At 37.4% G+C, this 27,124-nt stretch overlaps 3 protein-coding genes across 3 annotated transcripts in view; 1 reads left to right on the top strand and 2 right to left on the bottom strand.

Annotated features, from left to right (window-relative positions):
- Nucleotides 1-1,114: 1,114 nt before the first annotated feature.
- Nucleotides 1,115-27,124, top strand: part of LOC131689311 (protein Red) — a 35,877-nt gene continuing 9,867 nt past the window's right edge. Inside the window, 1 exon segment of the mRNA XM_058974308.1 lies at nucleotides 1,115-1,943. Within this exon segment, the coding sequence (XP_058830291.1) occupies nucleotides 1,255-1,943 (689 nt within the window). The 5' untranslated portion in view covers nucleotides 1,115-1,254.
- LOC131689313 (vitamin K-dependent protein C-like) lies at nucleotides 15,354-17,120 on the bottom strand. The gene is made up of 4 exons (XM_058974310.1): nucleotides 16,564-17,120; nucleotides 16,328-16,491; nucleotides 16,008-16,267; nucleotides 15,354-15,948 (listed from the first exon to the last, which is right to left on the bottom strand). The coding sequence occupies exons 1-4, from the start codon at nucleotides 16,609-16,611 to the stop codon at nucleotides 15,653-15,655; spliced, it is 768 nt and encodes a 255-aa protein (XP_058830293.1). The 5' UTR covers nucleotides 16,612-17,120; the 3' UTR covers nucleotides 15,354-15,652.
- LOC131689312 (brachyurin-like) lies at nucleotides 25,971-27,050 on the bottom strand. The gene is made up of 4 exons (XM_058974309.1): nucleotides 26,949-27,050; nucleotides 26,722-26,885; nucleotides 26,402-26,661; nucleotides 25,971-26,334 (listed from the first exon to the last, which is right to left on the bottom strand). Exons 1-4 carry the CDS (start codon nucleotides 26,994-26,996, stop codon nucleotides 26,039-26,041), a joined length of 768 nt encoding a protein of 255 aa, XP_058830292.1. The 5' UTR covers nucleotides 26,997-27,050; the 3' UTR covers nucleotides 25,971-26,038.

Here is a 27,124-nt window from a genome sequence, read left to right on the forward strand (position 1 = left end):
AAGCGGGTTTTGTGAAGTGTCCAATACTGAAATATAGATGACGCTGTTGGAAGATTTTTTCTTCTATGTTATGTGGGTTCTTTTTCAGTTGGTTTGAAAGGTTTGAACGATAGAAACCCGATGTAAATGAAAGGGCGCGTGCATCTTTTCTTCAAATTTCATAAATATATCGAAATATTCGAATGTTTATGTGCAACAACTATCGAGTAGACATGATCATAGTAGATATTGCTTATCATTTATACAATAGAACCGCCATTTAAAGAATAATTTTGTGAATAATAACCGTACGCCCCGGTTCTGTCTGAAAATGTAAGTTTAGCCTTTATATTCCATATGAGAAGAAGGGCCTAAGTCGAAATCTCTAAGAAAAAGCATGTTTCGCCGTTTTGTTTAATTATAAATCGAACTAAAAACCATTTTAACTAATTTTCACCTCAATCTTGTATTTTTGTCGCATAATGTCATAATAGTGAAAACGCAGTTTGTTTACATTTGCGATTTAAGCCCTATTGAAAGATCTATGTCGAAAATTTCTCCATTTTTAGCGGCCCTTACACGTTCAATATTTTTGTCAATACGCGTATTGACGATATTGTTACAATATTTCAATCCCATTTGAAATCCACATCGTCAATACAAGTTTTTTCGATTACACGTACAATACTTTTGTCAATACTGCCTAGTATTGACAAAAATATTGAACATGTAAGGGCCGCCTTTGACCTCTTGCCAATATAACAAACGCATCGAACAACCTGTTACTTCTTGTTTTGAGACAAATAGAAAATTTAGAATAGGACGTAAGTAACAATGAGAGATTCTCTTTGGGGTCTTTCTCTTCTGTTCATTACTCGGCCATTTCAACATTTACTACTCTACTCTTTGTATAATATTCTAATAAAAACCGTTGGCTTTCGATATGTACTGGAAAATTAGTGCAAAGCGTTGTAATGACGTCGTAATAAACGAAAGAGAAAGTAAACAAATAGAGGCTCTCAATGTTACTTACGTCCTATTGAAAATTTTCTCTAGAATTTTTTGTTTTATGCAGATTTTTACATATGCTGCGCACATATTAAAAATAAATAACCTGGCATCCCGGATTGAATGCTTCATAAACAAATTCACAGGAGATCAATCGCTCGGAAAGTTTTGACAGGTTTTGTGTTTTCGATTTCTAAACTCAAATTTGTATATCTCAGTGTTATTTTGGTGTATCACAGTGTATATTGTTGATATTTTGGTACAATAATGCCTGGGGACGACATCCACGAGCCGGATACACCGGCAACCCAACGTCTGACGAACGATGATTTCCGTAAATTGCTGATGACCCCGAAAGCCCCCAGTGGTTCAAGTCATGCAGCTGGATCGGTCCGGGATGCCATGGCCAAAGCAACGTCCACCGCCGCGTCATCGTCGGTGATGAAACCACCTTCTACCGAGCGGCATGAGGCGCGCCGGAAGAAGAAAAATTTCTACGCCCAGCTTAAGAAGCAGGAAGATAACAAGCTTGCGGAATTGGCAGAAAAATATCGTGACCGCGCTCGAGAGCGACGAGATGGTGCCAATCCCGATTATCAGAATCTGGATCCTGCAAATTCGACCAGTGGTTATCGAGCGGTCGCCCCGGATATAAAATCCTGCCTGGACACGGCCGAACGACGTCGGCAGCAGATACAGGAATCTAAGTTCCTGGGTGGCGATATGGAGCACACTCACTTGGTCAAGGGTCTCGATTATGCTTTGCTGCAAAAAGTTCGCAGTGAAATTGTAGCGAAAGAGCAGGAGTTGGATGAAGAAATGGAAAAGTTAGCTGATATCCCGGCGGAGACCCAGCAGAAGCAACCGGTCCCCGAGAAGGAACTGCAGAAAGGGGACGAAATCGAGTTTTGAACTGGCATGGGGAAGAATATTCATCGGATCTTGGAGATACAACGGTAAGAATCCATTTTTAGATACAATTTTTTCGAGAGATAAATTTGATTTAAATTGTTCGAATTCACCAAATAGTACTAAAACTTTCGCGATTACATAAAGTTGAGTATAAAACTTAGGTTTAGCTTTTTTTCTATTTGATTATATTGTTTTGTTTGCATTACATTTCTAATTTAGTATATTGGGTGTTCAGCCACAAGTGGTGACTTCTTATCCCTATTGTTTACATGATTCGGTTAAATATTATTAAGATATAATATGCATCCGCAGTTAAGTTTTTTTAGTAGGATGTTTTAAAGGGGAGCACGTCGTTTGGCATAAGTTTGTTTGGCATAAGTTCATTTTGCATAATGTTCATTTGGCATAACAGCAGGTGACACATGCTTTCGTTTGGCATAATGTTCATTTGGCATAATGGTCATTTGGCGTAATGGTCATTTGGCATAATGGTCGTTTGGCATAATGGTCATTTGGCATAATGGTCGTTTGGCATAATTTGAAATATCCATTGAAATCTCTTATATTTAATGTTGACGCCTAATGTGGCTACGCCACATCGCTTTAAGTATGGTAGTTAAACTATTTGATAGCCCCTATGTTTGAGTAACTCGAGCAAACGAGTAAGTTGCTGGTGAGAGGTAGTCACTTCTGACGGCGGGTCGATGACCACCTCGGCCCCTTGCTCTCGCTTATGCGATATTTCCAAGGGCTATTTGGTATATTGATTCAAAGAACTGCTCATGTTTGAAAGAAGGAATCAACCCCTAAGTTTGAGTAAACGAGTGGATCACCAGTTTACTTGCGAGCGCTATTTGGTATACAAATTCAAAGAACTGCTCATGTCTTAAAGAAGAAATCTATCCTTGTTTCTGGCAAATATATACGTGTATATTTGCCAGAAGGTTGATTCCTTCTTTCAGTCATGACCTGTTCTTTAAATTTGCATACCAAATGGCCCTCGCAAGTAAACTGGTGATATACTCGTTTGCCCGTTTCACCCAAAATTAGGAGTTGACTCCTTCTTTCAGAAATGAGCAGCTCTTTTAATCTGCATGTTTAATATGTTCGCTAGCAAAGTGTTCATTTACTCGTTTGCCCGGATTACTTAAACATAAGGGTTGATTCTTCTTTCAAATATGAGCAGTTATTTGAACCTATATACTAATTAACTCTTGGCATTGTCGCATAACTGAGACCAAGGATCCGAAGCGGGATCCGCCGGGTTCCGATGGTGCGTCGGCGGCCCCTCGCGAGCAAACCTGTGATCCACTCGTTTGCCCGGATTACTCAAACATAGGGGCTATCAACTAGTTCAAGGCCGACGGAGCGGAGCGATGTCGGACAGCACCGGGTTTAAAGCGATGTGGCGTAGCCACATTAGGCGTAAACGACTAGTAACAGAAAATTCAACGTATTTTTTAAATTATGCCAAACGACCATTATGCCAAATGACCATTATGCCAAACGACCATTATGCCAAATGACCATTATGCCAAATGACCATTATGCCAAATGAACATTATTCCAAACGAACGTATGTGTCACCTACTGTTATGCCAAATGAACATTATGCCAAATGAACTTATGCCAAACGACGTGCTCCCGTCTTAAACCTACTTGTCTTGGGAATAAGGAGCCAAACAAATCTTATAAACTAACTAATAAACTATAAAGAGAGCTAATCGTTGCAATTGAAGATCGCAACGATTTTTGTCGGAAGTTGCTTATAATACTGTTCGTCATAATTTCTAATGTTTCTATGTTTGCGAGTCTGTGCAACTCATTTGTGCTAAACCAGGGAGGACGCTTCAAAATCATTTTCAGAATTTTATTCTGAATCCTTTGAAGCGTTTTCTTCCTAGTAGCACAACAACTTGCCCAGATTGGCACTGCATATGGCATTGCCGGTCTAAATATTTGTTTATAAATTAATAGTTTGTTCTTTAGGCAAAGCCTAGAATTCCTATTTATAAGATGGTATAAACATTTTATATATTTGTTGCATTTTTGGATTCCTTCAATGTGATCCTTAAACGTGAATTTTTTATCGTAAATCAAACCCAAGTGTTTAACTTGATCTGACCACGTTAAATTCAAACCATTAAATTTAATAATATGGTTATTATTTGGTTTAAGAGAAGAAGCTTGGCTTGTGCGGAAACACAATCAATTGTGGAATAACACGTTTGGACGTGTTTTCTTGAAGTGTACCTGAAGAAGTAGGTACATTTTTTATTTGTTGTTTTGTTGTCTAGAACGATAATTTATAATTTTTTCTCGAACAGGACAACCCCAGAAATTCGATTAATGATTTTTGCTACAATTAGCGCATTTGAAACTTTTTGTGGTTTTTTTCACCGGACAAGTATCTTTCGTGTGCGATTTATCACCACAGATCATACATTTGGAATCCAAATGACAATTTTTTGTGCCGTGCCCAAAGCCTTGGCATCTACGACACTGGGTCAGATTTTGAATTCTGCCCCCATGTCGTCTATAATGTTGCCACTTTACTCGCACGTGGGACATAAAACGTGCTTTTTCAAATACTTTCAAATTATTAACCTCATTACGGTTAAAATGAATTAAATAAAGCTCTTGGATAATTCCAGAGCGTACTGGCGTGTTATCGCTGCTAGCCTTTCTCTTCATAAGGAAAAGCCTGAAACTGAAGGAGAAAAGCCAAGCAAATTTTTTAATTCGTTGGATATTTCATCCAAACTTTGACCTTGTGGTAGCCCTTTCAAGACAGCCTTGAATGGTCTATCTGTCTTGAAATCATATGAATAAAATTTATATAACTTTTCCGTAAGATACTGGAGTAGTCGTTTGTGGCCAATCAATTTTTCCGCTGTAACTCGACATTCTCCTCTTCGGCCAATCTGAAAAGACTTTCACGTCCGGGAGGCACGTCGGAAGCTCAGTTCGGAAGGCTTTGAAGTCGGAGATCATCACTGTTATAGGCGGAGGTGATTGCGTTTTCTTCTCATTGACATTATGCGCAATGCGAGGAAATTTCATAAGCTTCACCTTCCGGTAAAACATCGAATGAGTTGCTGCAGTCAATTGAATTTTCGGGTGGAGAAGATACCCTTTTCCGTTTAGCTTTAATTTTTGGCACACGGCCTTTCTGGAAGGAACCAGGCATGTTGGAAGAATTAAATATTTCTTTAGGCTGAATTGTTCTTTAAAAATGTTTTAGTCTTGTAAAAGACTGAAAAAGAAAAAGTAGGTAGTCTTGAAAAAGACTAATTGTCGAAAGAATATAGGTAGTCTTGAGAAAGACTGTTGCTGTTGAAAAACTCTAGGTAAACCAGGAGCTATCAAGATTTGTGACCGGTTCGAACGAAGGTTCAAACCGGTATGATTTAGCTTTTTATATTTACAAATTAGTAATCTATCGTCTTCGAAGGTTACTTTACGCCACTGCTGGGGTTACTTTACGCCAACATTTGAGATTGATATTTGAGCTTATAGTTCAAATTTAAGGTATTTTTTTTATAAAAGCAAAGCATAGCTTTATTCATTGGTTCAACACAAATATAAAGATTGGATATGGGATAATGTACGTATTATGGCAGTAGAGCTTATTGTGCATCTATTGATTTGGAACCTATCATTTAACCATTTAATAATTTGGTCAAAATAAGTTCAAGTTCTATTCTTCATTAGTCATGACCATATTATTTTGTATAGAACTATCAGCTTATTCCAACTTTAAATATAAATGAAATTGTCTTCTTGAAATATTTGCTAATTCGCCTCATTCACATAGTAAATCGAAACACGACGCAACGGCGCTTAGCAAAACTATATGGTATAGGTGAACAATTACTGTCTTATATCTCGTTATTCCGCAGCAAATATATCAAACATTGCACTGAAACACACATTTATTTTAGCTGAAGAATCCATTTTCACTACAAAATTTAAATTGGGGGGAAAGGGGACCCTGGGCTTGGGTGATAAGCCTGATGGGCGCGTACTCTTGCTTGGTCGATAAGAGTGGGAGATGCGAGCGTGTTCATTGATCTCTGAATCTCATGACTAATAATCATTCGATCGAGTGTTTTGGCGGACGGCTGATGTGGATGTTTCTACTTTCAAATGGGGGAACATACTGCTTCGGTTGTTCGAGGACTCATTTGATCTTGAGCATAGTGATCGAGTCATTCGATTCGGATCAATGGACTGTCATCTATAAGAGATGATCAGACTGAAGGTGGGTATTTTTATCTCTTAAATCGCTCTGTCGCTCTGGCTCGTGAAGATGGCGAGTAACACTCGTTTATAACGAATCGGATTCGCTGTTTTCAGAAACAGAGATGACAATCTCTTATGGATGGAACCTACTCTTAAACATACTGTTCAGCCACTAGTCAATGCTCAACTAAATCAACTTAATAAACTGAAACACGTAGTTTTTGAAGAAATCCAATCCACGTGAACCACATCAACAAACACCTAAAAGTAGTTTAGATGCATGTAATATCTATTTCTTTATCGCTCTCGCAGGTTTATGGGATGGACAATATTGTAAAAATCATCCAGCCAAAATAGATTCAATAGAGTTATCTAAATATAAGGACCTTCGCTCTTTTTAGTTTCTATATTTACACCAAGTTCTACTACTAGAGGTTAATTAGTTCTCATGTTAATAATCCACCAATCATTATGACTACTCAGGATTTTATTTAAATAAGAAATCCGCATCAAGATGTTGATTACAATACTCCTCGATAGTGGTTTATCGAGGAGGCCGGTAGGGCTGATATGAGCCTTTTTTCTGTTCTATACCTTTCCTCTATTTACTCTCTCATAGCCGACAATCAACCAAATAGATAATTGAGAAAGGATGTGCTATGTGTGGTGGTTGGCTATTCAAGTATTGGTAGAGTTTGAAGTACTAATGTAAGTCTTTCATGTGATGATCATGAATTCAGTTGTATCTTGTACCTAACTAATCTATTACGTCTCTCACATGTTGTCCTTTATTTCTTCTTTTCGAGTCCTATACTGCCATTCTACACCCGCCTTCAGCTGGGTCAGCAAAGATGGTGATAGTGAACGTCTTAACACTCACACATTCTCAAACGCGGTCCCAAGCGGGAACCTAAAAAAATGCCCTCGCGCACGCGATTACGAATCGGTCACGTCCGGAAGTCTATCCTTGATCCTAGAAGCCTACGCTCATACCTATTAGACAACGCGTCTCATGGCGACATGACCGGGAACCCTATCGGTATAAGGGATCCCACTCTCTGCCAGAATTCTAACCGCGCTCCGAAAATTTAATATCAGACTCACGGTTCGCGCGACCATTCAAGAACACACGTTATAAAATCACGTTAGCGTACAAACGTTGGAGCCCCTCGCGATTTTCCAAGCAAACTACGTCCACGAACTCGCAAACATGATTACACCCCGGTGATAAGGTGAAAATCTCAGCACTTATAAACTTACCAACGCGATCTCAAGCGTCAGTCTACAAACTCCCGCGCTCGCGCCATCGTGAATCGGGATCGTCCGGAAGTCTATCCTCGGTACGAACAATCTAGGTCCTTGTTAATTAATAAAAAACAAATAATAATATTGAAAAATAACTTCCATATCCACTAGACAAAACGATCCATGGCGACATGACCGGAATTTCTAGTGATATGGGGTAACTCTCTCCCTGTCAGAATGTGATCCGTACACCGAAAACTAAAGATCAGAATGACGGTCCGGGAATATATGAATGGCCGCAAGGCTTCCAAATCGTATTTATACACGCGAAGTCACATGCACGCGAGCACACGCGACAAACACGTCAACATACGAACGCTTAAGCCCTTCGCGATCATCTACGTACACCTATGCCCGCGATCGCGTAAACTTGATAGCACTCCGGCAATTGTATGAACGTTTTAGTACGTACGAAGTTACAAACGCGTTCTCAAACGCGCGCTATCATGAATCGGTCACGTCCGGAAATCTTTAGCCTTCATTCTAGCAATTTAGGTCCATACATTCAGTTGGACCAATAAAAAAAAATAAAGCTCATATCCACTAGACCACGCGTTCTACGGCGACATGATTGGGAACTCTAATGATATGGAAGAACCCACTTTCTGCTGGAATCTGAACCGTACACAAAAAATTAAGTATCAGATTCACGGTCCGCGCGCGATCATTCTAGAACACACGCGAATATACGAAAGGCACACGGTTATGAAATAGAATTTATACACGCGAAGTTATATACACGTTAGCACACGCGACATACAAACGCACACGCGATCGAGCACGTTAACGTACAAATGTTCGAGCCCTTCGCGATGATACACGCGATCGCGAGTCCTTGCGCCCGCACATACCTTAACCGTACAATGAATATCACACTCAGAATCACGGCCCGCTACAATTGGCCTAATGCAGTGTTTTAGTGGGTGACATTGCCTGTCTCGTCTACAAATTGTAGTATGTGATTCTGACGGGGAGCCCTTCCGAGAACCTAGCTCTACAGCTCCAGTAGGACAACTCTCGGAAAAAAATTGTGGGGAAAGGGGGGGAGTTGCTTCTCTAACTTTTCGGCCATCGCATCACATGATTTGGTATTCTTAGTATGTATAACAAAACATAAAATATGTGACACAAGGTGCTAAAAACGCACAAAAATGCTGTCAATTCTATTTTTCATTGGATTGTCTACTCTAAAGATATTACCAAGGGCCGTTCATAAATTATGTCGCGTATTGATAGTTTGGGGAAAAACCATGAATTACCGAGAGAAAAACTAAATATTTGAAACGTACTAGTGGAGCGGGTTTAATAAAACCAACAATTTTTAGACTTTTTCTGCGAGACATTATTTATGAATGGACCCCATACAAACAATATTCCATAACGAATATCACGTAACATCGATGACAGAGCAGTGGGATCAAAGCCAAGTTCCCCCTGGGTCGTGCAAAACTAAGAAGCAACATCAATTTCGGCACAGATAACAGACATCTCAAGCGTAAAAGTTGAGTAAAAGGCACATCCAAAGATAATCGAGAGGTTACCACCAAAGGTGGTTCTGTCCTGCCGTTTAGTGCGTAAGTGTTACAGAATTGATATCCAAGTGATCGTTATAATTATGGGATATGCCAGTATGGTGGTCGTAATGGTCCAGCAAATATTTGTTCAAATGACAAAACAAACTTGCTTGTTCGAAACTGGATATCTGTTCGCTGTGGCTTAGTTCTAACAAAATATTAAATTATTTTTGATTCTCAAACCAAGCGATTATTAATACACACTAGAACAGGAATCATAACTGGCAGAATCCATAGTTACAGGGAAATTAGTATTCGTGGATATTACGATCATCAGCGCTCTCTGAATTAGTTAATAGTCGATTGATCTGCTTCAGGCCTAAGGGACCCAAGAGGAGATCAGGAACAAGACAGAAGCGGAATCAATACGAAGTTTTAATTGCATCCCTGATGATTCAACACGCGTTGTTAGGAGCTTAATACGTTGGACTGGACAAAATAGTGGACTTGACGCTACACACTTCGAGACAAACAGGTGCAAAATTTTGTCCTCCCGAGGACCGGTGTTTACTTGCAGACAGATTTTAATTCGTCCGACTTTGCAAATTTTGTCTCGCGGGACGGTCGCTAAAAACAAGTATGTCAGGATCCGGTTTAATGAGCATTTGATGATTTTTTTGTACCATCTATCTATCTATCTATCTATCTATCTATCTATCTATCTATCTATCTATCTATCTATCTATCTATCTATCTATCTATCTATCTATCTATCTATCTATCTATCTATCTATCTATCTATCTATCTATCTATCTATCTATCTATCTATCTATCTATCTATCTATCTATCTATCTATCTATCTATCTATCTATCTATCTATCTATCTATCTATCTATCTATCTATCTATCTATCTATCTATCTATCTATCTATCTATCTATCTATCTATCTATCTATTTATCTATCTATCTATCTATCTATCTATCTATCTATCTATCTATCTATCTATCTATCTATCTATCTATCTATCTATCTATCTATCTATCTATCTATCTATCTATCTATCTATCTATCTATCTATCTATCTATCTATCTATCTATCTATCTATCTATCTATCTATCTATCTATCTATCTATCTATCTATCTATCTATCTATCTATCTATCTATCTATCTATCTATCTATCTATCTATCTATCTATCTATCTATCTATCTATCTATCTATCTATCTATCTATCTATCTATCTATCTATCTATCTATCTATCTATCTATCTATCTATCTATCTATATAAAAGTCAAAGTTTGTATGTATATGATTTATAGACTCCCAAACGGCTTAACCAATTTCCGTAAAAATTTGCACACAATAGGTATTTGTTATGGGGCGTGTTTGTGTGCTATTAGTTGGATATTATCTGCCTGCCAGATGGCGCTTTGGAACAAATTGTGTTTTCTTCCTATTTCGCAGAGTATCGCAGTAACGCGCGATGGGTATTAGCTAGTCATTTATAAAAATAATGATAACTTTGCTAATGACGCCATGTCTCTAATTATTTTTTGAAGAGTTTGTTCTTCATAATTACTTCTAAGAGACTTATTCACTAAAATTATTGTATCAGAAGATGTACTGTATTCTGTTGTACACTCCCCAAGGTTTAGGGGTTTGGCGGTATTGCAAACATCATCAAGCATCTTAATGCAATTGCTTTAAGATGGGTATTGCATTACGCCTCGATAGTGGTGCATCGAGGAGACCGAGAGGGCTTATGCGCCTTTTTTATGTTATATGTTTCTTTATACTCTGCACCTGCGCATACCAACGCTAAACCACTGGTCTATGCGCGGTGGCATGGCCGACTGTCGGATCGACGTAGATTGACTTTTGCTGTGTGCCGTGTTTGCAAATATTGTTCTATTGGTGGTATTCGTGGACGGGGCTCACGGAGGGAGTCATTGTGTGTCCATTTATCGGTTGACTTCGTCATCGTGCATATACTACTTAAATTAATTTAATAATTAAATTAATTTAATAAAGTAGAATAAGTAGAAACCTATTAGTTGTAGCTTTGCGATAATTGTAGTTTTTCGTACTAGTGTACAAGTGTTGTGTGTTAGTCGTATGTCTATATATGTATGTATTCGTCTGAGTATTTGTGACAGTTGGGTCAGGGAATGGATGCAGAACTGACGTATATGATAGAATAGTAACTAAAAAATCTGGTGATCAATCTGAGCATTTGGTTCTATTCATTTGGAAAAATCGGGTTGAATAAATTAGGGTAAAATAAATTTAGCGACGCACGCCATCCATCCACGCCATTCATCCACGAGTCATCCATTCCCGGTCAGCATAGCATGATGAAAGTCTAACAGCATGCAATTGTTGTTAATGATAAATATACAACATTTGCTGCATTTAGACGAGTTTGATTGCATGTGTTTTTCTATTCTAATTCATTAGTCTGTTTCTTTTGTAAATCTATTAGTTTGCTTTCCCATTATTTATGTATACCAAAATAGTATTGTCCAATTTATACACTTCAAGTCAAACTTTTTGCATCTTTTTTCTTTATTCGGCATATTATGATTCCTTTTATTGGTATATCTCTACTATACGCTATCTATACTCATATAGGTACAAACGCTCGTGGCCTTCGCGATAACACAAACCTGGGCACAAACGCGACCATGCAGTTGCAATAATCCACATATACTTACGCCCGCGATTTCGCCTACATGAACACCCTGGTAGTTAAGTAAACGTGGCATCTTTAAAATTCCAAACGCGGTCTCAAACATTAAACCACCACTCGCGCGATCATGAAACGGTCACGTCCGAAAGTTTTACCAGTCTGGAACTCAAGTTTCCCCATAGGGAATCGGACTACCATCTGTACCATACACTAAAAATGAAGCATCAGTTTTACGGTCCGCGCGCGTTCAAACAAGAATACACACTACATCATTATAAAATCAAAATTATACACGCGAAGTCACATACACGTGACAAACACGTTAATATACAAATGCTTGAACCCTTCGCGACCATCCTCGGCACCTACACCCGCGATCACGGTGATAAAGTGAATGTCTCAGCTCCTATAAATTTTCAAACGCGGTCTCAAGCGTGAACCTAAAAACTGCCGCACTCGCACGATCATGAATCGGTCACTTTAGGATGTTTCTATCCTTGATATCAGCAGACTAGGCCCTTTCCTTCAATTGATTCAATTAAAAAAGAAAGCTCTCATATCCACTGGACACCACATTCCATGGCGACATGACCGAGGACTCTAGTGATATGGGGTAATTTACTCCCTGTCAGAATGTGAATTGTACACCAAAAACTATCAGAATGAAAGTCCGCATGACCTTCCAAGAACGCACGCGTATATAGCAAATGCTACACGGTTACAAAATCCAGTCTTGTACACGCGAAGTCACATGAGCGCGAGCACACGTGACAAACATGTTAACGTACGAACGCTTAAGCCCTTCGCGATTAACAACAAACACCTACGTTCGCGATCGCGCAAACTTAATAACACCCCGGTAACTTAGATCCATACATTCAGTAGGACCAATAAAAAAATAAAGCACATATCCACTAGACAACACGTTCCATGGCGACATCATTGGGCACTCTAGTGATATGGAAGATCTCACACTCTTTTAGCATCTCAGCAGTACACCAAAAAATAAAGTACACACGGTTATAAAATAGAATTCACACACGGTTATAAAATAGAATTCATATACGCGAAGTTACATACACGTTAGCACGCGCGACATACCAACGCACACGCGATCGAACACGTTAACGAACAAATGCTCGAGCTCTTCGCGATCGCGAGTCCCTACGCCGGTACATACCTGAACCGTACAATGAATATCACATTCAGAATGACGGCCCGCTACAATTGGCCTAATGCAGTGTTTTAGTGGGTGACATTGCCTGTCTCGTCTGCAAATTGTAGTATGTGATTCTGACGGGGAGCCCTTCCGAGAACCTAGCTCTACAGCTCCAGTAGGACAACTCTCGAAAAAAAGACGATGTACTGTATCCGTTTGTAAAACTTTTTCGAAAATACAAATCCTTCAAAATTAACTATTTCGGAATTGTGTGATCTAAAACGTAAAGATCACTTTTTCAACAATAACCTCTTTCTTCTGCATTTATCTTCACTCTAAGGTACCTAACATGGAAATAAGAGCTTATATACAAAATCTGAATATGCAAATTAATTCAACATTCAAATATACGCCATAATCTGGTACTAATTCAACATGCTTGTTTAATTGTCGTGGTTTTCGACCACGGTCACGGTGGCTATTAATATATTAAATATTTTTTTAAAAAATCGCCAAATGCTCATAAAAACCGATTCTGATGTACTACAGGGGGGGGGGGTTCTTCTCGAACCTTCCGGCCATCACATCACATGATACCAGAAACCAGACAAACGGAAAACGCCATTTTCCATTATTCTCATTCTATTTTCCGAAAAACAAATCACGGACTAATTATTTTGAAGAACAGTATTATTTCTGACGAATAGCATAAAGTGTCAAAAGGTTATCTAACAAAAACTTAAATAACTCATACCCCATTAGCCGTAGCTAAACACAGCTTTCTTCAGCAAAATTACGCCCCTATATTCGGCTCAACTATTTGAAGTGCTTCCTATGCTTTTAAAATTTTGTAGGTACCCAGTTTGGAAGAAAAACTAATAAAAAGCACCAAAAATTACACTTTTGTACTAAGTTTTAATGGCTCTGTCACTCGTATAAGCCACAATTTATACAAACTAACTAACCAAACTTTTCCATTTGGATCTCCAGAAAATAAAAAAAAATCCTGAAAAAAATCTGAGCCAGTTCAAGAGCACTTCAACAGGCATGAATTTGAAATTTTACCCAGAATCGGCTCATTTAAAAAAAAATGTTATTCGCCAACAGTAGGGAGTGTTTTATCAAATTCACTCCAACGAAGAAAGTGGTCATAATACCCTAACCTTTCATTTAAGAAGTGAGCCCGATTGCTTTTATGACATGATTTCATTTGGGGACACCCTTTTAGACATACTTATTGTTCTATCACATGAATCGCCACAAATTTCAAAGCGGCGTTTCGAATCAGAAATCCACCGGTTAATTATATTAAAAAAATATGTAAACTGATAATACCTTGCGTCTCCACGATAAAACTTATTTGAAAAATCGTAAATTAGATAAATTTCTACGTCAGGTGTACTAGATGCGATTCTTCAACTCGCTTTTATCGATAACGAGATGACGCTCTGAATATAAATAAGTCGGTTTTTAGCAACATATGTTACGGCTCGTTTTGGAAGGAAACGACGTTTTGATAGTCCTGCTGTAATAATTTTATTAATAAATTCACAAATTAAAATTAACGTTTTCATTTAATAAACTACATTTCAGTGTTCTTTCGGTTCTCTGAACTAGTTCCTCTAACATTTAATTCCGAGGACTACGACATTTTTCTATACCGTCTCTGTTTTGTCCTATAACACTTCTAGCACTCAAAAACAAACTGGTCCGTATTGACATATGCGCGAGGGAATGATTATTAGTTTCACTGCCATATAATTGCGCATAAAGGGCGTCGCAACAACATCGCATTCATTGGTAACTTTTTATGCATGGATTGTTTCCCAAATCAAAGTACACCATTTAATTTCTGAGATGAGTCGCTATAAGAAACAGCAATATGTGGCGTTATATTATCATTGTGTAACATATTAAAGCCAGTTTTTTTTATTATTTTGATTATAAAGGGTTTAACCTTAGGGTCATTCGCCTCTTTTCGGATTAGAGAATTTTCTTTTGGAAAAATCTCTAACTCTAGGTGAGCTGCGTGTAAGGCAATCGATTTATCAACTACGCTATGCCCGTCCCCAATACTAAAGCCAGACGATTAGAACTTGTTCCTCAAAGACCTTGTTCGCTTAAAAATGTAACACTTTTATTTTTCAATCGATGAACTCAAAAATTTGGTGAATGCAGCTTTTGATATGGTACATTTAGAAAAAAATATGAAAGGTATGAAAATGGAAAACGAAAATTAAGGATTTTGTCCGGTCCGACCCCACTGTAGAATGAGATGTAAAACGCAAAACTACCTAAATTTAAGTTGAAAGAACCTAATTTTTTGGGTGGTTTTATTTATCTGTGTACACTCAGAATCAAACATCAGAATCACGATCCGCTGCAATTGGCAAGAAGCAGTATTTTAGTGGGAATGTTTCCCGTCTCGCCTGCAATTGTAGTGAGTGATCCTCACCCCCTTTCGAAAATTTAACTCAACAGCTCCAGTTGGACAACTCCAAATAAATTAATGAATAAATAATAAATATAAGAAAAGAAAAGAAAAGGTAATTTCGTAATTATATATTTGCGTGGTTTTACTGGTTTTGCCAATGGTCAATTCTTCCAATCCTGGTTATGACAACAACTTGTAGTTTATCCTTTAGTTCATTATTGAAAAGCATGTTTCATTCGTTTTGCTATCAGCCTGTAATATTCGGGTTTCTAATTTCTTTTAAGTTATAATGTGATATCAAATGAAACACAAAACTGTTCACGATTTCGCTTGATACATAGTGTCCTTCTCTATACTATTGATATCTAAAACATCACATTTAGATTAGCATTTTGTTTCTCTCAGACTTGGGTGACAGATTGAATCCATTGTCTAAACGCAGCAATGCGAGTGTATCCCGTTGGACTCTGTATATCACAACCGTGTGTGATCAGTGAAGCAACACCTGTCAGTAGGATTGTTCCACGGACGTGCGTTACAAATCCTGCTCCGATGTCTCCGTTGCATACATTGGCTCGTTCAACTGTATCTTCGGCACAGAAATGATTCGGTAGCGTAATTTGGTAGAATTGCTGACAGCGAGCGTCGTTCGTGACACGTTGGAACGCTCGCATTAGGTAATCCGATCTTGTAGTCGCTGAGATGGGAAAATAAACCTTTATAATTTGACTACAAATGGTTTTGACCGTGACTTACAGATTGCGGTTGTGAATCCGAATCCTACAATGGTTCCTTGTTCATTTTCGAGTGGTAGTTGAGTGACTTCACCCAAAGCTGGAAGCGCTATCGGAGCAATGGTTGTCGTGAATATGAGAGAATTCACTAGTGTGATGATACCAATGTCGTTTGCGCGGTTCGCAGAATTGAAGTTCGGATGAGGAGTAGCCATGGTGGTTGTGAGCATAGACAACTGAGTGAAGATGTTGGATCCAACTCCAATATCCCACCGAACAAACCTGTTTGTTGATAATATATCTTATTGTTAACTGTAGAAACAGGATTATGTAACCGTTTACCCTAGAATGTTCTGGGCAGCCGTAATGATATGACGGTCGGAGATGATCGTACCTCCTCCGAAGAATCCAGCATTCTGGGCATTCAGGTATTGCACATACGCATTATATGGCTTGTGCGGAGAAATGTTTCCATTAATGAGTCTAGGTGTGCGATCTGGGAGAGCCTTTGAAGAAAAAATAGATTATGGATCAGATCAGATTCTAATGATAAGAGATCCTTCAATTTCTTTGCATACCTGAGCTCCCAACACACAGAGTACTGTAAGTAGGCCGAATTGCTTCATTATCACTTGACCTGACTCCCTAGCTTTGGATTACTACTGACGAGAGGTTAATTTCGGAGCGTACTTTTATAGTCATAGGTACGAGGTTTCCCGATACATGTCAACGTTATCAAGACACGAACTGATTGGTTCTGATAACTGACCACCTGATCACACCGACAATTCGTTAAAATTTTGATTGCCAAGTACACACCTTACTTTGCGCAACTCCAAACTTAGCGCACTTTCTTTTTATCACGATCATAATCCATCAGTGATTAAATTTCTCATTCACAAGCTTAATAAAGTATGGTTGCTCGTTACATTGCACAGTGGCTCAAATTCTGAATTTAGAATGAATAAAATATGTTGGACTATACTACAGGTTCATTTGTATTGACTGACAATTAACTTCGAAACAAAATACGATAGCAAAATACAGCTTTCGGCGAAATTGTGATGGAGCAGACGTCATATTTGTAATCTTCAAGCTTTTCTTTTGACAGTTATTTTAGTATTGTATGGTAAGGTGTTCCTCGAAAATTTAGTCGTTTTGCTCTTATTTTTTGAATAGTGGCGATATCACAATAATATATTACTTTCGCTTTGTATAGTACGATACTGCTCGATTTGAGCATTTTTATGATTTACTGCGTTTCTATATGCAAGGACGAGAACTTGCTCGGGGGATTTTTTTTTGATTTAGGGAAGAAAAGTACTAGGGAAGGGATTCTATCTCGTGTAAGTGGCGATTTATTAGCAATGTCTTACACTTTATCGCCGATAGTTGCAGTTTCAGATGCCCATTGCTGCATTGGTACCGTCGTGGCGAAGCACATGGTTGCAGTTAGCTTATGGCGTTTTTGCTTGACCCTGAAACTAAGTCAGGTTCTAACTCCAACCACTGTTAGTTCATACATTTTGACGGCAGTTGGGTTAGAAACTGGCTCAGTTTCGCTTCAAGCAAAAACGACACTAGCTATGTGTGCTGTATTTGGATAAAACAATTGCTGCCGATGAAGTCAATCAACAGCCTGGGCACACTGGCGGGTCGCCGTGGGTTGACTTTTTATGCAGGCTGTCTTTGCAAACATTGTTCAACAGGCTTAATGGCAGTGTTTGTGGGTACGACTCGCAGTGGGGGTCATTGTCGATTTATCGATCGACTAATTAGAAAAATGTGAATGTAGATTGTAGAAGCTATTAGTGGTTGTGTTGTAATATTTGTAGTTTTAGTACTAGTGTACTACTGTTATGGGCTAGTCGTATGTCTATCTGTGTATGTGTTCGTCTGAGTATTTGTGGCAGCTGGGCCAGTGAATGAATGCAGAACTGGCGTATACGATAGATTAGTAGGTAACCCTTCCTAGGATTCGTTGAACACTTTCTAGCGGTGTTCAATTCGTGCATTCGATTCGATTCATTCTGGAGGATCGAATTATATAATTTAAGGTAGATTGATTTACCGACGCACTTGAATCATCCATTCCCGGTCAGCATAGCATGATTTTACCAGAATGCAATTGTTGTTGATGATAAATGAATATTATTTGCTGGAATTTAGACTAGTTCAAGTAGTCTAGCTGCATGTTACAAGCGTTTTTTTTTCTTCTACTGCATTAGTCTATTTTCGCTGTGCTTCAAGTAGTTTGTTTTTCCACTATTGATGTGTACCAAAAATAATATCGACTAATTTATACGCTTTTACTTTATCTTTTCGCATTTTTTTTCATAATTCGTTATATTATTTTTTCTTTCATTACTATATCTTAGATTTATACTAACACTCACTAACACAATCAATTGCATATTCTCACATATACATTCACAATCTCTCTCATTCCAAACGTACAAATGGGGGCTTCGCGATAACATAAACCTGGTCGCGATCATACAATTCCAATCATCTACAAATACTTACGTCCGCGATCTCGCCAATATTAAAACACCTCATAAATCGGTCACAGCCTCTACTCTTGATCCTAGCTGCCTAGACTATCATGCCATTAGTTTTACAAATCAAAAAAATCTCGCTCATATTCACTAAACAACACGTTCCATGCCGACATATGACCGGGACCACTAGTGATATGGGGAAACTCTCTTCTAGTATCTGAACGGCACACTGAAAATTAAGCGTCAGATTTACGATCCGCGTGATCATTCAAGAACACGCGAATATGCGAATAGCCACACGGTTATAAAATCGAATTCATCCCCGCGAAGTTACATACACGCTTGCAAGCAACAAACACGTTAACATACAAACTCTCGAGCCCTTCGCGATCATCCACGAACACTTATAAATTAACAAACGCGGTCTCAATGGTGAACCTACAAACGTCCGTTACGTCCGGAAGTCTCTACTCTTGGCCCCTTGTAATGGATTGTAATGGCCCCTTGTAATGGATTCGAACTTACAGGAACCACAGAATGATATCCGTGTGCTACGTTTGTCAGTGACGTATGGGAACTACGGGTAAAACCGGCACCCCACAACTTTCCCTAGAAATCAAATTTTTATTCATTTCAGTCTTATATACTAATCAACTCAGCTCGACAAATTGGGACAATGCCTGTATGTGTGTGTTGGTATGTATGTATGTGCACTAATGTCATGTAATTATCTCAGCAACCGCTGAACCGATCTCAACGAAATTAGTTTGAAATGAAAGGCCTTATGTTTCCATTTCACACTATTATTTTTGTTTTTCGAGATGTTGTTTACTTTCTGAGGTATAGATGATTTTGTCAAAACACAAAGGGTTTAAAGCTAATAATATTCGAACAAAGCAATGGTGTAGTATTATGCACATAATGAGAAACCTGGTAAAAATACCTTTCGAACAAGCTATAGATTGTCAAACTCCGTTCACGAACAGCGGAGATATTAAACATTTTGTATTTTTATTTTTCGCTCACCAATTTCCACTAACTAAAAATAAGATCGTTGCATACAGAGTATTGCTTTACGGGTGTTTTTGGAGCAAAACTAAACCAATTTTGAATATCTGGGTATGAAAACACATCTGCGTGATTCAAGGAATTTGATTCCGAAAACATTTTGTGAATTTACCTAATAATTAATTTTCGTGCAAGGCCCATCTATCGATCAATTAACAGCCATTTTAACTTTTAGCGCGCATTAAAAAATAAGAATGAAAGATAAATCTAATAGAGGTCCGTTTTCAATTAAACTATTTATACCCCTACTAAGGAAAAATACGCAAATTTACAAAAGAATTTGTGGAAAGTGAAAAACAGCCGAAACGCCCAACTACTCTAGAGGGCCATTCGCCGATCAATACAAATGATGAGTATCCATTCACCGATCACATGGACGTTAGTGTGACAGAAAAAAATGACCCCTATCGGCCCACCCCTGAGTCGATTCCCACCAGGAGTACTTGTTCCAAATTTGAAGTAAATCGGACAAGTCTAGCTACCGGACCAACGTGCCTGAAGTTTGTGTGAGATTTTTCGACAATTTACATGGAGAAAAGCCACTAGCTCACATTTTCGCCGCTAGGTGGCACTGTTCGCATCGTATTATCACTGTAACTGAGAATAAGAAAGATAATTTAATTGTCTACAACTTTTTCGAAGACTGCTAATGAATCCGACTTTGTTATAAGAATTTATTAAACTTTTAGCGAAGTGATATCTGAGTCAGTTTTCCATAGGGCCTAGCAGTGCATGGTTGTGCATCAGTGCTCGATTCGCACGAACTAATCATTTTTGTGAAATAACCGTCAGATTTAGCTCAATAGTACCTTCAGAAGAATTATAGTAAATAATAGGAGTCATGTTTTGGTTAGAACATTTTAGTTCCACATTGTGCCGCATAGAGGGCGCCAACACTAACTTTTCAAAGGAGAGAGATAGAAATTAAGTGTCTTCCACAAAGTTGTAGAACAGGCATTTTGCAATAAATCTCCCGAACATCTCGATATTCTATCTCTCTTCTATGAAAAAATAGTGTTAGTGCCCTCTATGCGGTCACAGTTGGAACTAAAATTTTGCAACCAAAACATAACTCGTATTATGTGGTATAATTCTTCTGAACATACTATTAAGCTAAACCTAACGGTTATTTCACAAAAATTTATAGTTCGTGGGAATCGAGAACTGATACACAACCTTGCACTGCTAGGCCCCATGGGAAACTGACGCAGACATCACTTCGTTAAAATTTTAATAAATTTTTTAACAAAGCCGGATTGACTAGCAGTCTTCGATAAAGTTGTAGACAATTAAATTATCTTTCTTATTTTCACTAACAGTAATAATACGATGCATACAGTACCGCCTAGCGGCAAAAATGCGAGTTAGTGGGTTTTCTCCATGTAAATTGTCGAAAAATCTCATACAAACTTCAAGCACGTTGGTCCGGTAGCTAGACTTGTCCGATTTGCTTCAAATTTGGTGCAAGAACTCGTGGTAGAACTAGGATTCGAATCAGGGGTGGGCCGATTGAATTTTCAAAAATTCATTATTTTTCTGGGCAGTCTAATGGACATCCATTCTCCGATCACTTGTTATTGCTCATCTTCTGGCCGATTAACAGTTTATAAATGAAAATTTTAGCAATATTTAAGGAGGTTGTAGTGATTTGAAAATTTACATGTAATACAGGAAAAAATAATTAATCCATCTAACAGTGTTACGATTCCCTATACCACTAAACTTATGTATTATAAATATAATTGATTATGAAAATTTCGCTAAAATGTCTCTCATACAACTTAACTTTGCTGTTCTAGGTCACCGACGGCCAACCAAACTTTCGTTGACTACATTGACCACCATAGACGGTTCCGGAAGTACCCGGGAAAAACGGCCTTTCCTTTTTCTTTCAAAATTAACGAACTCACATCAGTTTCCCGGAAATGGTTGGGCCGATTTTCACAAACTTAGTCTCAAATGATAGCTATAATATCCCCACAGATGTCTATAAAATTTTGTACGGATCGCTTATATGGTTCCGGAAACATATGAAATTCCCATGTAAACCGGATCTCAAAATTTTTTTTCAACGGGGGGCCCCCTCAAATTTTAGAAATCGAATTCGTATTTTTGATGCCAAACATCTTTAAAATGCATGAAACGTCGAGATTTTATGTTATCTCGAAAAATGTTTTTTATAAAAATTGACTTTATGGGACTGGGTGCCGATTTCGCACCTTTTTTCAATTTTATATTAATGTAGTTGTTTTTTCTTTTACAAACTTTTAGAACTAGAATAATGATTTCTTTTTTTGTATATAATTGTCATGTCGTGTATAATAAAAATGTAATATATACATTTGGAAGCTTATAATGAATATAAACAACGCAAAAATTCTCGTGTTCATGATTGAGAATGGCACAATTGCACCGCTAGGTGGATTAAAACAGGTCTAGGTCAGCCTAGGTACCTTGACAGTCGAACCGTAGTTCGATTCGAGTCACCGTAAAATGGGGCAAGATTGATCACATTTTCAAACGATTTTCGAATAACTTTCATGGTATCAATTAGATGTAGTTGTTTGTATTTTTAAAGCAGGTAGTGATACCCATAGGTACAAACCGTTGGGTGATTTATTTTGTTTTTGTCCAAAAATATAATAATTTTATTTTGAATTTACAATCTTTGCTCTCGAGGTAACTTTGATCAGTCGAATTATTGAATCGAAAAATGAAATAACGAGCGAAAAGTTAAATTGCACATCTTCACCCAAATTCCTGCCCAATATTGTGACGCCCCCAAAGAAAACAAAATTCAATAGATACAAAGTGCTTTCATCGAAATTTTCCAGTAATTGTTTTTGTTGTTTCGATGATTTTGTTAAAGGGAATTTTCTTATCGTACTTATCGTTTCCTCGTTGATCAAAGATACCACCAACGTACGTTATTTAAATGTGAAGACTTGAGCAATAGCTTAACACTTCAAGAGAATCTGTAGTAATACACGTTCATGCATTCTAGAAATTACAACTAGATACCTTTTCGGTAATTCGCATCTTCATCATTGAAAAGCACTGATTATTTTCCGCATATTTCGTCCGAATTTCAACCAGATATGTTTTTGAAAGGAATACATTAACATGCCACGTTCAACTACAGCTGATGCCAGTTACAGTTGCTTATCGGACTATTCAAACCTTTTGGAAATTGCAGACTAAACGAGATTCATTATTTCGTGATTGGTAAATAGAAGACACTACATTTTCAAAGAACGGGTCATTGCTTATTTTGAAAATTCTGGGTTAATAAGATTTTATTCGCAGAAAATTAGATCAAAATGTTCGCTGCATGCCTTGTTCATTCTGTTTGTATATTAATTACTTATAAATATTAACCATAACAGTTTTATTTCCTTGAATTGCAAGTTAGCGTTTTAAGGGACAAAAATAACAAAACCGCAAAAATGGCGCTTGTTGTGATGCGGCATTCAAAAATGGCTATTTGGCGAAATAATAAAAGATGCATACTGAAAATTTATATTATATTGATTTTGTAAGTACTGCTTCCATGTTTCGCTTTAATTTTAATTTCTTAATTCGATTTAATATTCGAAATAAAACGATTTTTGCAGCAAGACTATCGGTGAATGGTACCCGATCGGTGGATGGGCTCTGTACGGTACCTATTTCTCAAAAATTAATACGCATATTTCATTCAAAGACAAAACAATGCGTAAATTCACTTCAAAGTAAAAATTTGTCTAGAGTTGATGCATTTATCCGTTGGATTAAGCATTGCGTAGATTGCTAACATAATTCACATTCATATTATACTCGTAACATCACCGAGAGCAACTGTGTTTTTGAATAACAAAATTCTAAAGAAAGTTTATCTTCTTTTGCAAGATTTATGTCATACTAATTATGGCGAAAAAAATATCAGTTGCATTATGTATAATAAAGATATAAGGAATCAAAATTTCGTCCTATATACAAAAATAATGTCACAGTACTACCATTAATTACCATTCCACACTTGTCGTCTCTCCCCACTCCCGATCTCTCCCAATCGTGTTCGTGGCAACTGTCACGACTAAGATCTATCCTGATATTTTCAAATCAATTTCTAAGATCTTCAACTTATCTGAAATATTTGTTAGCATCCAAGCTAATTTAATTTTGCGATGTATTTGTTCAGGTTAAAAAAAACAACTTAATTTTTTAATTAATTCAACAATCTTTTTTAAGTTTTATTTATATTATTTATTTCATTTATTTTAATCATTTTATTAAAATTGTTAATTTTTTCCCAAATCATATATTTTATTTAGTTTTTTTTTCATTTTATTAGTTATTATTGGATGACAGTTTGTTAGCTTGAAACAATTTAATTTACTTTCTTAATTTCATAATTTTTTTAATATTTTAATTTTCATTTGGGTTAATTTGATTTATTTTATTATTTGATTTATAGTAATCATTCTATCCATATTATGAATAACTTATTTTTTATGTTTTTGCTTTATTATTATTTTAAGTTTTTATTTGTTTTATTATTTTTCGTTAATTTATTCAGTTTATTCAAAGTGTTATTCGTTCAGGACTCGAAACTGTGTTTATCTCACATCTAGTTGCTTTGCTTATGTTCGGCAAACTAATGAATAATACAACAGTGATATGTGTAAGAAATGTTTCGTCTCACTGATAGGTGGATTAAATCGATTTTTTTATGGAGAAAACGTTCGCTGTTGCTTTTATGCTTTTATTGTGTTTATTGCTTTAAAAACAACAAAATTGTAATCATTGCTTATCAGATTCTATCGAAGATTTTGCTATTTCTTAGCTCATCAAACCGGATTTCTACTGTTCTCTTGATTTGTCCTAGATGAACTTTATCACAGTGAGACAACGATATTAAGAATTGCACAAAAGAAATAAATAACAATCATCTAATCAATATAACCGTAGATAATGAATTTTACGAAACAGAAGATTTGACGGAATTATGTGAATCATTATGTGCTTTCGAGATTTTTTTCGGTGAAATCTAAAAATATATGTCCTTTAAATTTGTTCGAACATGACATTAACCCATTATTGCCCAACTTATTTTTCACACACAGCACAAATTGAGTTTTCCGATTGGAAAAAATGATGAGCTCATTCCAGTGAAATTAATTTCCTACTAAAAGTAGCTGATATAATAAGGAACAACCAGTGAAAATTTCAGATTGATCGATTAATTAATTCCTGAGATATCGTGGTCGCCGCGAATGAACTTTTCAACAAAATACAATTCCGAGATAATCGAATTTTACTGTCGCTGCAGCGAGTCAACGGTCTAGCGTATCAAACACTACGCACCGCCTACGACTGGTCAATGGGTAGCGGTCTATGAATCGTTGTAACTCAAGTTTTAGTATTCCGATCTTAATGAAATTTTGAGAATATTTTCCTCAGCGTATCTAGTTTGAGAATATCTAATTTACAAAAAATCGATTTTTTTTCATCATGACAAAAATGTGTAACCCCTTAAGGTAAAATTGAATAAAAACAAAACATAAACACCGGTTTAACCACTCTAACTTCTCTAAACGTATTCTGTAAGAGTATACGAACAATATTAACTAATTGATAATGCCTGTTCTGCGTTATTCCTTAAGTAATAGGAGTTATTCTTAGCACCTACTATATATAGTAGGTTGGGCAATAATGGGTTAATTTTTTTCAAGACTTTTAAAGATTTATGTATTTTGCCCAAAATTGGCGAGATTTGTAGAAAAATGAACCCATATGCCTTCCACGTCAACACAACGTAAATAATGGGCAGAAATCATTTTGCATTCCGGAAGGTTATATCGTATTGCATGTTTACCCGATTTGATGCAATGAGAATGTGATTGCAATGAGAATGGCATTAATGCAAGCAAGCTTAAAACCTTTTTCGGAATGTAAAGGCAACACGAAATCCTGGACAGTTCAAGAGTAGGTCTACAACCTACAAATGTTTATGAAAAAAGAGCTTCTGGTAATATGCATGGTATGGTTTGACATAGATGTCACTAGTACTCATTGTCTTTCGAGTTGTTCATAGCCTCAGCAATATCTCGAACCTACAGTCAATGATCATTTAGTGCGGCATTGAGGATTTTCGCGGTTACTTAATCGATCACGGCCGATTTAGGACAGTTTCTTTTTATCTGAAAGTTGAACACTTTATCTATTTTACTTATACAAAACGTCACTACAACAACAAACACGCTGAACAAACGAGAAGAAAATTACGTCAAGTTTTTAACATAATTAATGTAATAGAATTATGGTCATATCAACAACATCGATACTTCGGCCAAGAACTTTTTGAACTACTATCGTACAACGTGTTGTAGTTTGATTTCTTTCAAAATTTGATAAATGAAGATGAAACACAACACTGCCGACAATTTCTTCTGTATATGCACCATTAACTTTAAAATATCACATTAACATTTATGTTCCTTTCTTAAATTTGGGTGACAGATTGAATCCATTGTCTAAACGCAGAAATGCGAGTGTATCCGGTTGGACTCTGCATATCACAACCGTGTGTGATCAGTGAAGCAATACCTGTCAGTAGGTTGTTTCCACGGACGTTCGTTACGAATCCTGCTCCGATGTCTCCGTTGCAAACATTGGCTCGTTCAACTGTATCTTCGGCACAGAAATGATTCGGTAGCGTAATTTGGTAGAATTGCTGACAGCGAGCATCGTTTGTGACACGTTGGAACGCTCGCAACAGGAAATCGGATCTTGCAGTCGCTGAGATGGGAAACATAATAAACCTTTATGATTACACTGTAACTAAATGGTGTTAACCAGGACTTACAGGCTGCTGTTGTGAAACCGAATCCCACAATAGTTCCTTGTTCATTTTCGAGTGGTAGTTGAGTTACTTCATTCAAAGCTGGAAGCGCTATCGGAGCGATGGTCGTCGTGAACACGAGAGAATTCACTAGTGTGATAATACCAATGTCGTTTGCACGGTTTGCAGAATTGAAGTTCGGATGAGCAGTAGCCGTGGTGGTTGTAAGCATGGACAACTGAGTGAACATGTTCGATCCAAGTCCAATATCCCATCGAACAAACCTATTGGTTGATAATGTAACTTATTGTTAACTGTAGAAACAGGATTATGTTACCGCTTACCCTAGAATGTTCTGAGCAGCCGTAATGATATGACGGTCGGAGATGATCGAACCGCCTCCGAAGAAACCAGCATTTTGGGCATTCAGGTATTGCACATACGCATTGTAAGGCTGATGAGGAGCAGTGTGTCCATTAATTATTCTAGGTGTACGATCTGCGAGAGCCTAAGAACAAAAATCAGTGTGTTGTTAGTAACTGGATAAGTATCCTTCAATATCCTTGTGCACCTGAACTCCCAACACGCACAGTACTGTAAATAGGCCGAATCGCTTCATTATCACTTGACCTGACTCCCTAGCTTTGGATTACTACTGATGAGAGGTTAATTTCGGAGCGTACTTTTATAGTCGTAGGTATGAGGTTTCTCGATACTTGTTACCGTTATCAAGACATGATTTGATTG

The sequence above is a fragment of the Topomyia yanbarensis genome, chromosome 3 (genome assembly GCF_030247195.1).
Source record: "Topomyia yanbarensis strain Yona2022 chromosome 3, ASM3024719v1, whole genome shotgun sequence".
NCBI classification, from domain to species: domain Eukaryota; kingdom Metazoa; phylum Arthropoda; class Insecta; order Diptera; family Culicidae; genus Topomyia; species Topomyia yanbarensis.

Coding starts and splice junctions, on each gene's coding strand:
- LOC131689313 (XM_058974310.1), bottom strand. CDS start 16,611: ATGAAGCAATTCGGCCTACTTACAGTACTCTGTGTGTTGGGAGCTCAG. Junction 16,492..16,563: donor TCTGTGTGTTGGGAGCTCAG/GTATGCAAAGAA, acceptor TTTTCTTCAAAG/GCTCTCCCAGATCGCACACC. Junction 15,949..16,007: donor CGGATTCACAACCGCAATCT/GTAAGTCACGGT, acceptor TTCCCATCTCAG/CGACTACAAGATCGGATTAC.
- LOC131689312 (XM_058974309.1), bottom strand. CDS start 26,996: ATGAAGCGATTCGGCCTATTTACAGTACTGTGCGTGTTGGGAGTTCAG. Junction 26,662..26,721: donor GCTGCTCAGAACATTCTAGG/GTAAGCGGTAAC, acceptor ATCAACCAATAG/GTTTGTTCGATGGGATATTG. Junction 26,335..26,401: donor CGGTTTCACAACAGCAGCCT/GTAAGTCCTGGT, acceptor TTCCCATCTCAG/CGACTGCAAGATCCGATTTC.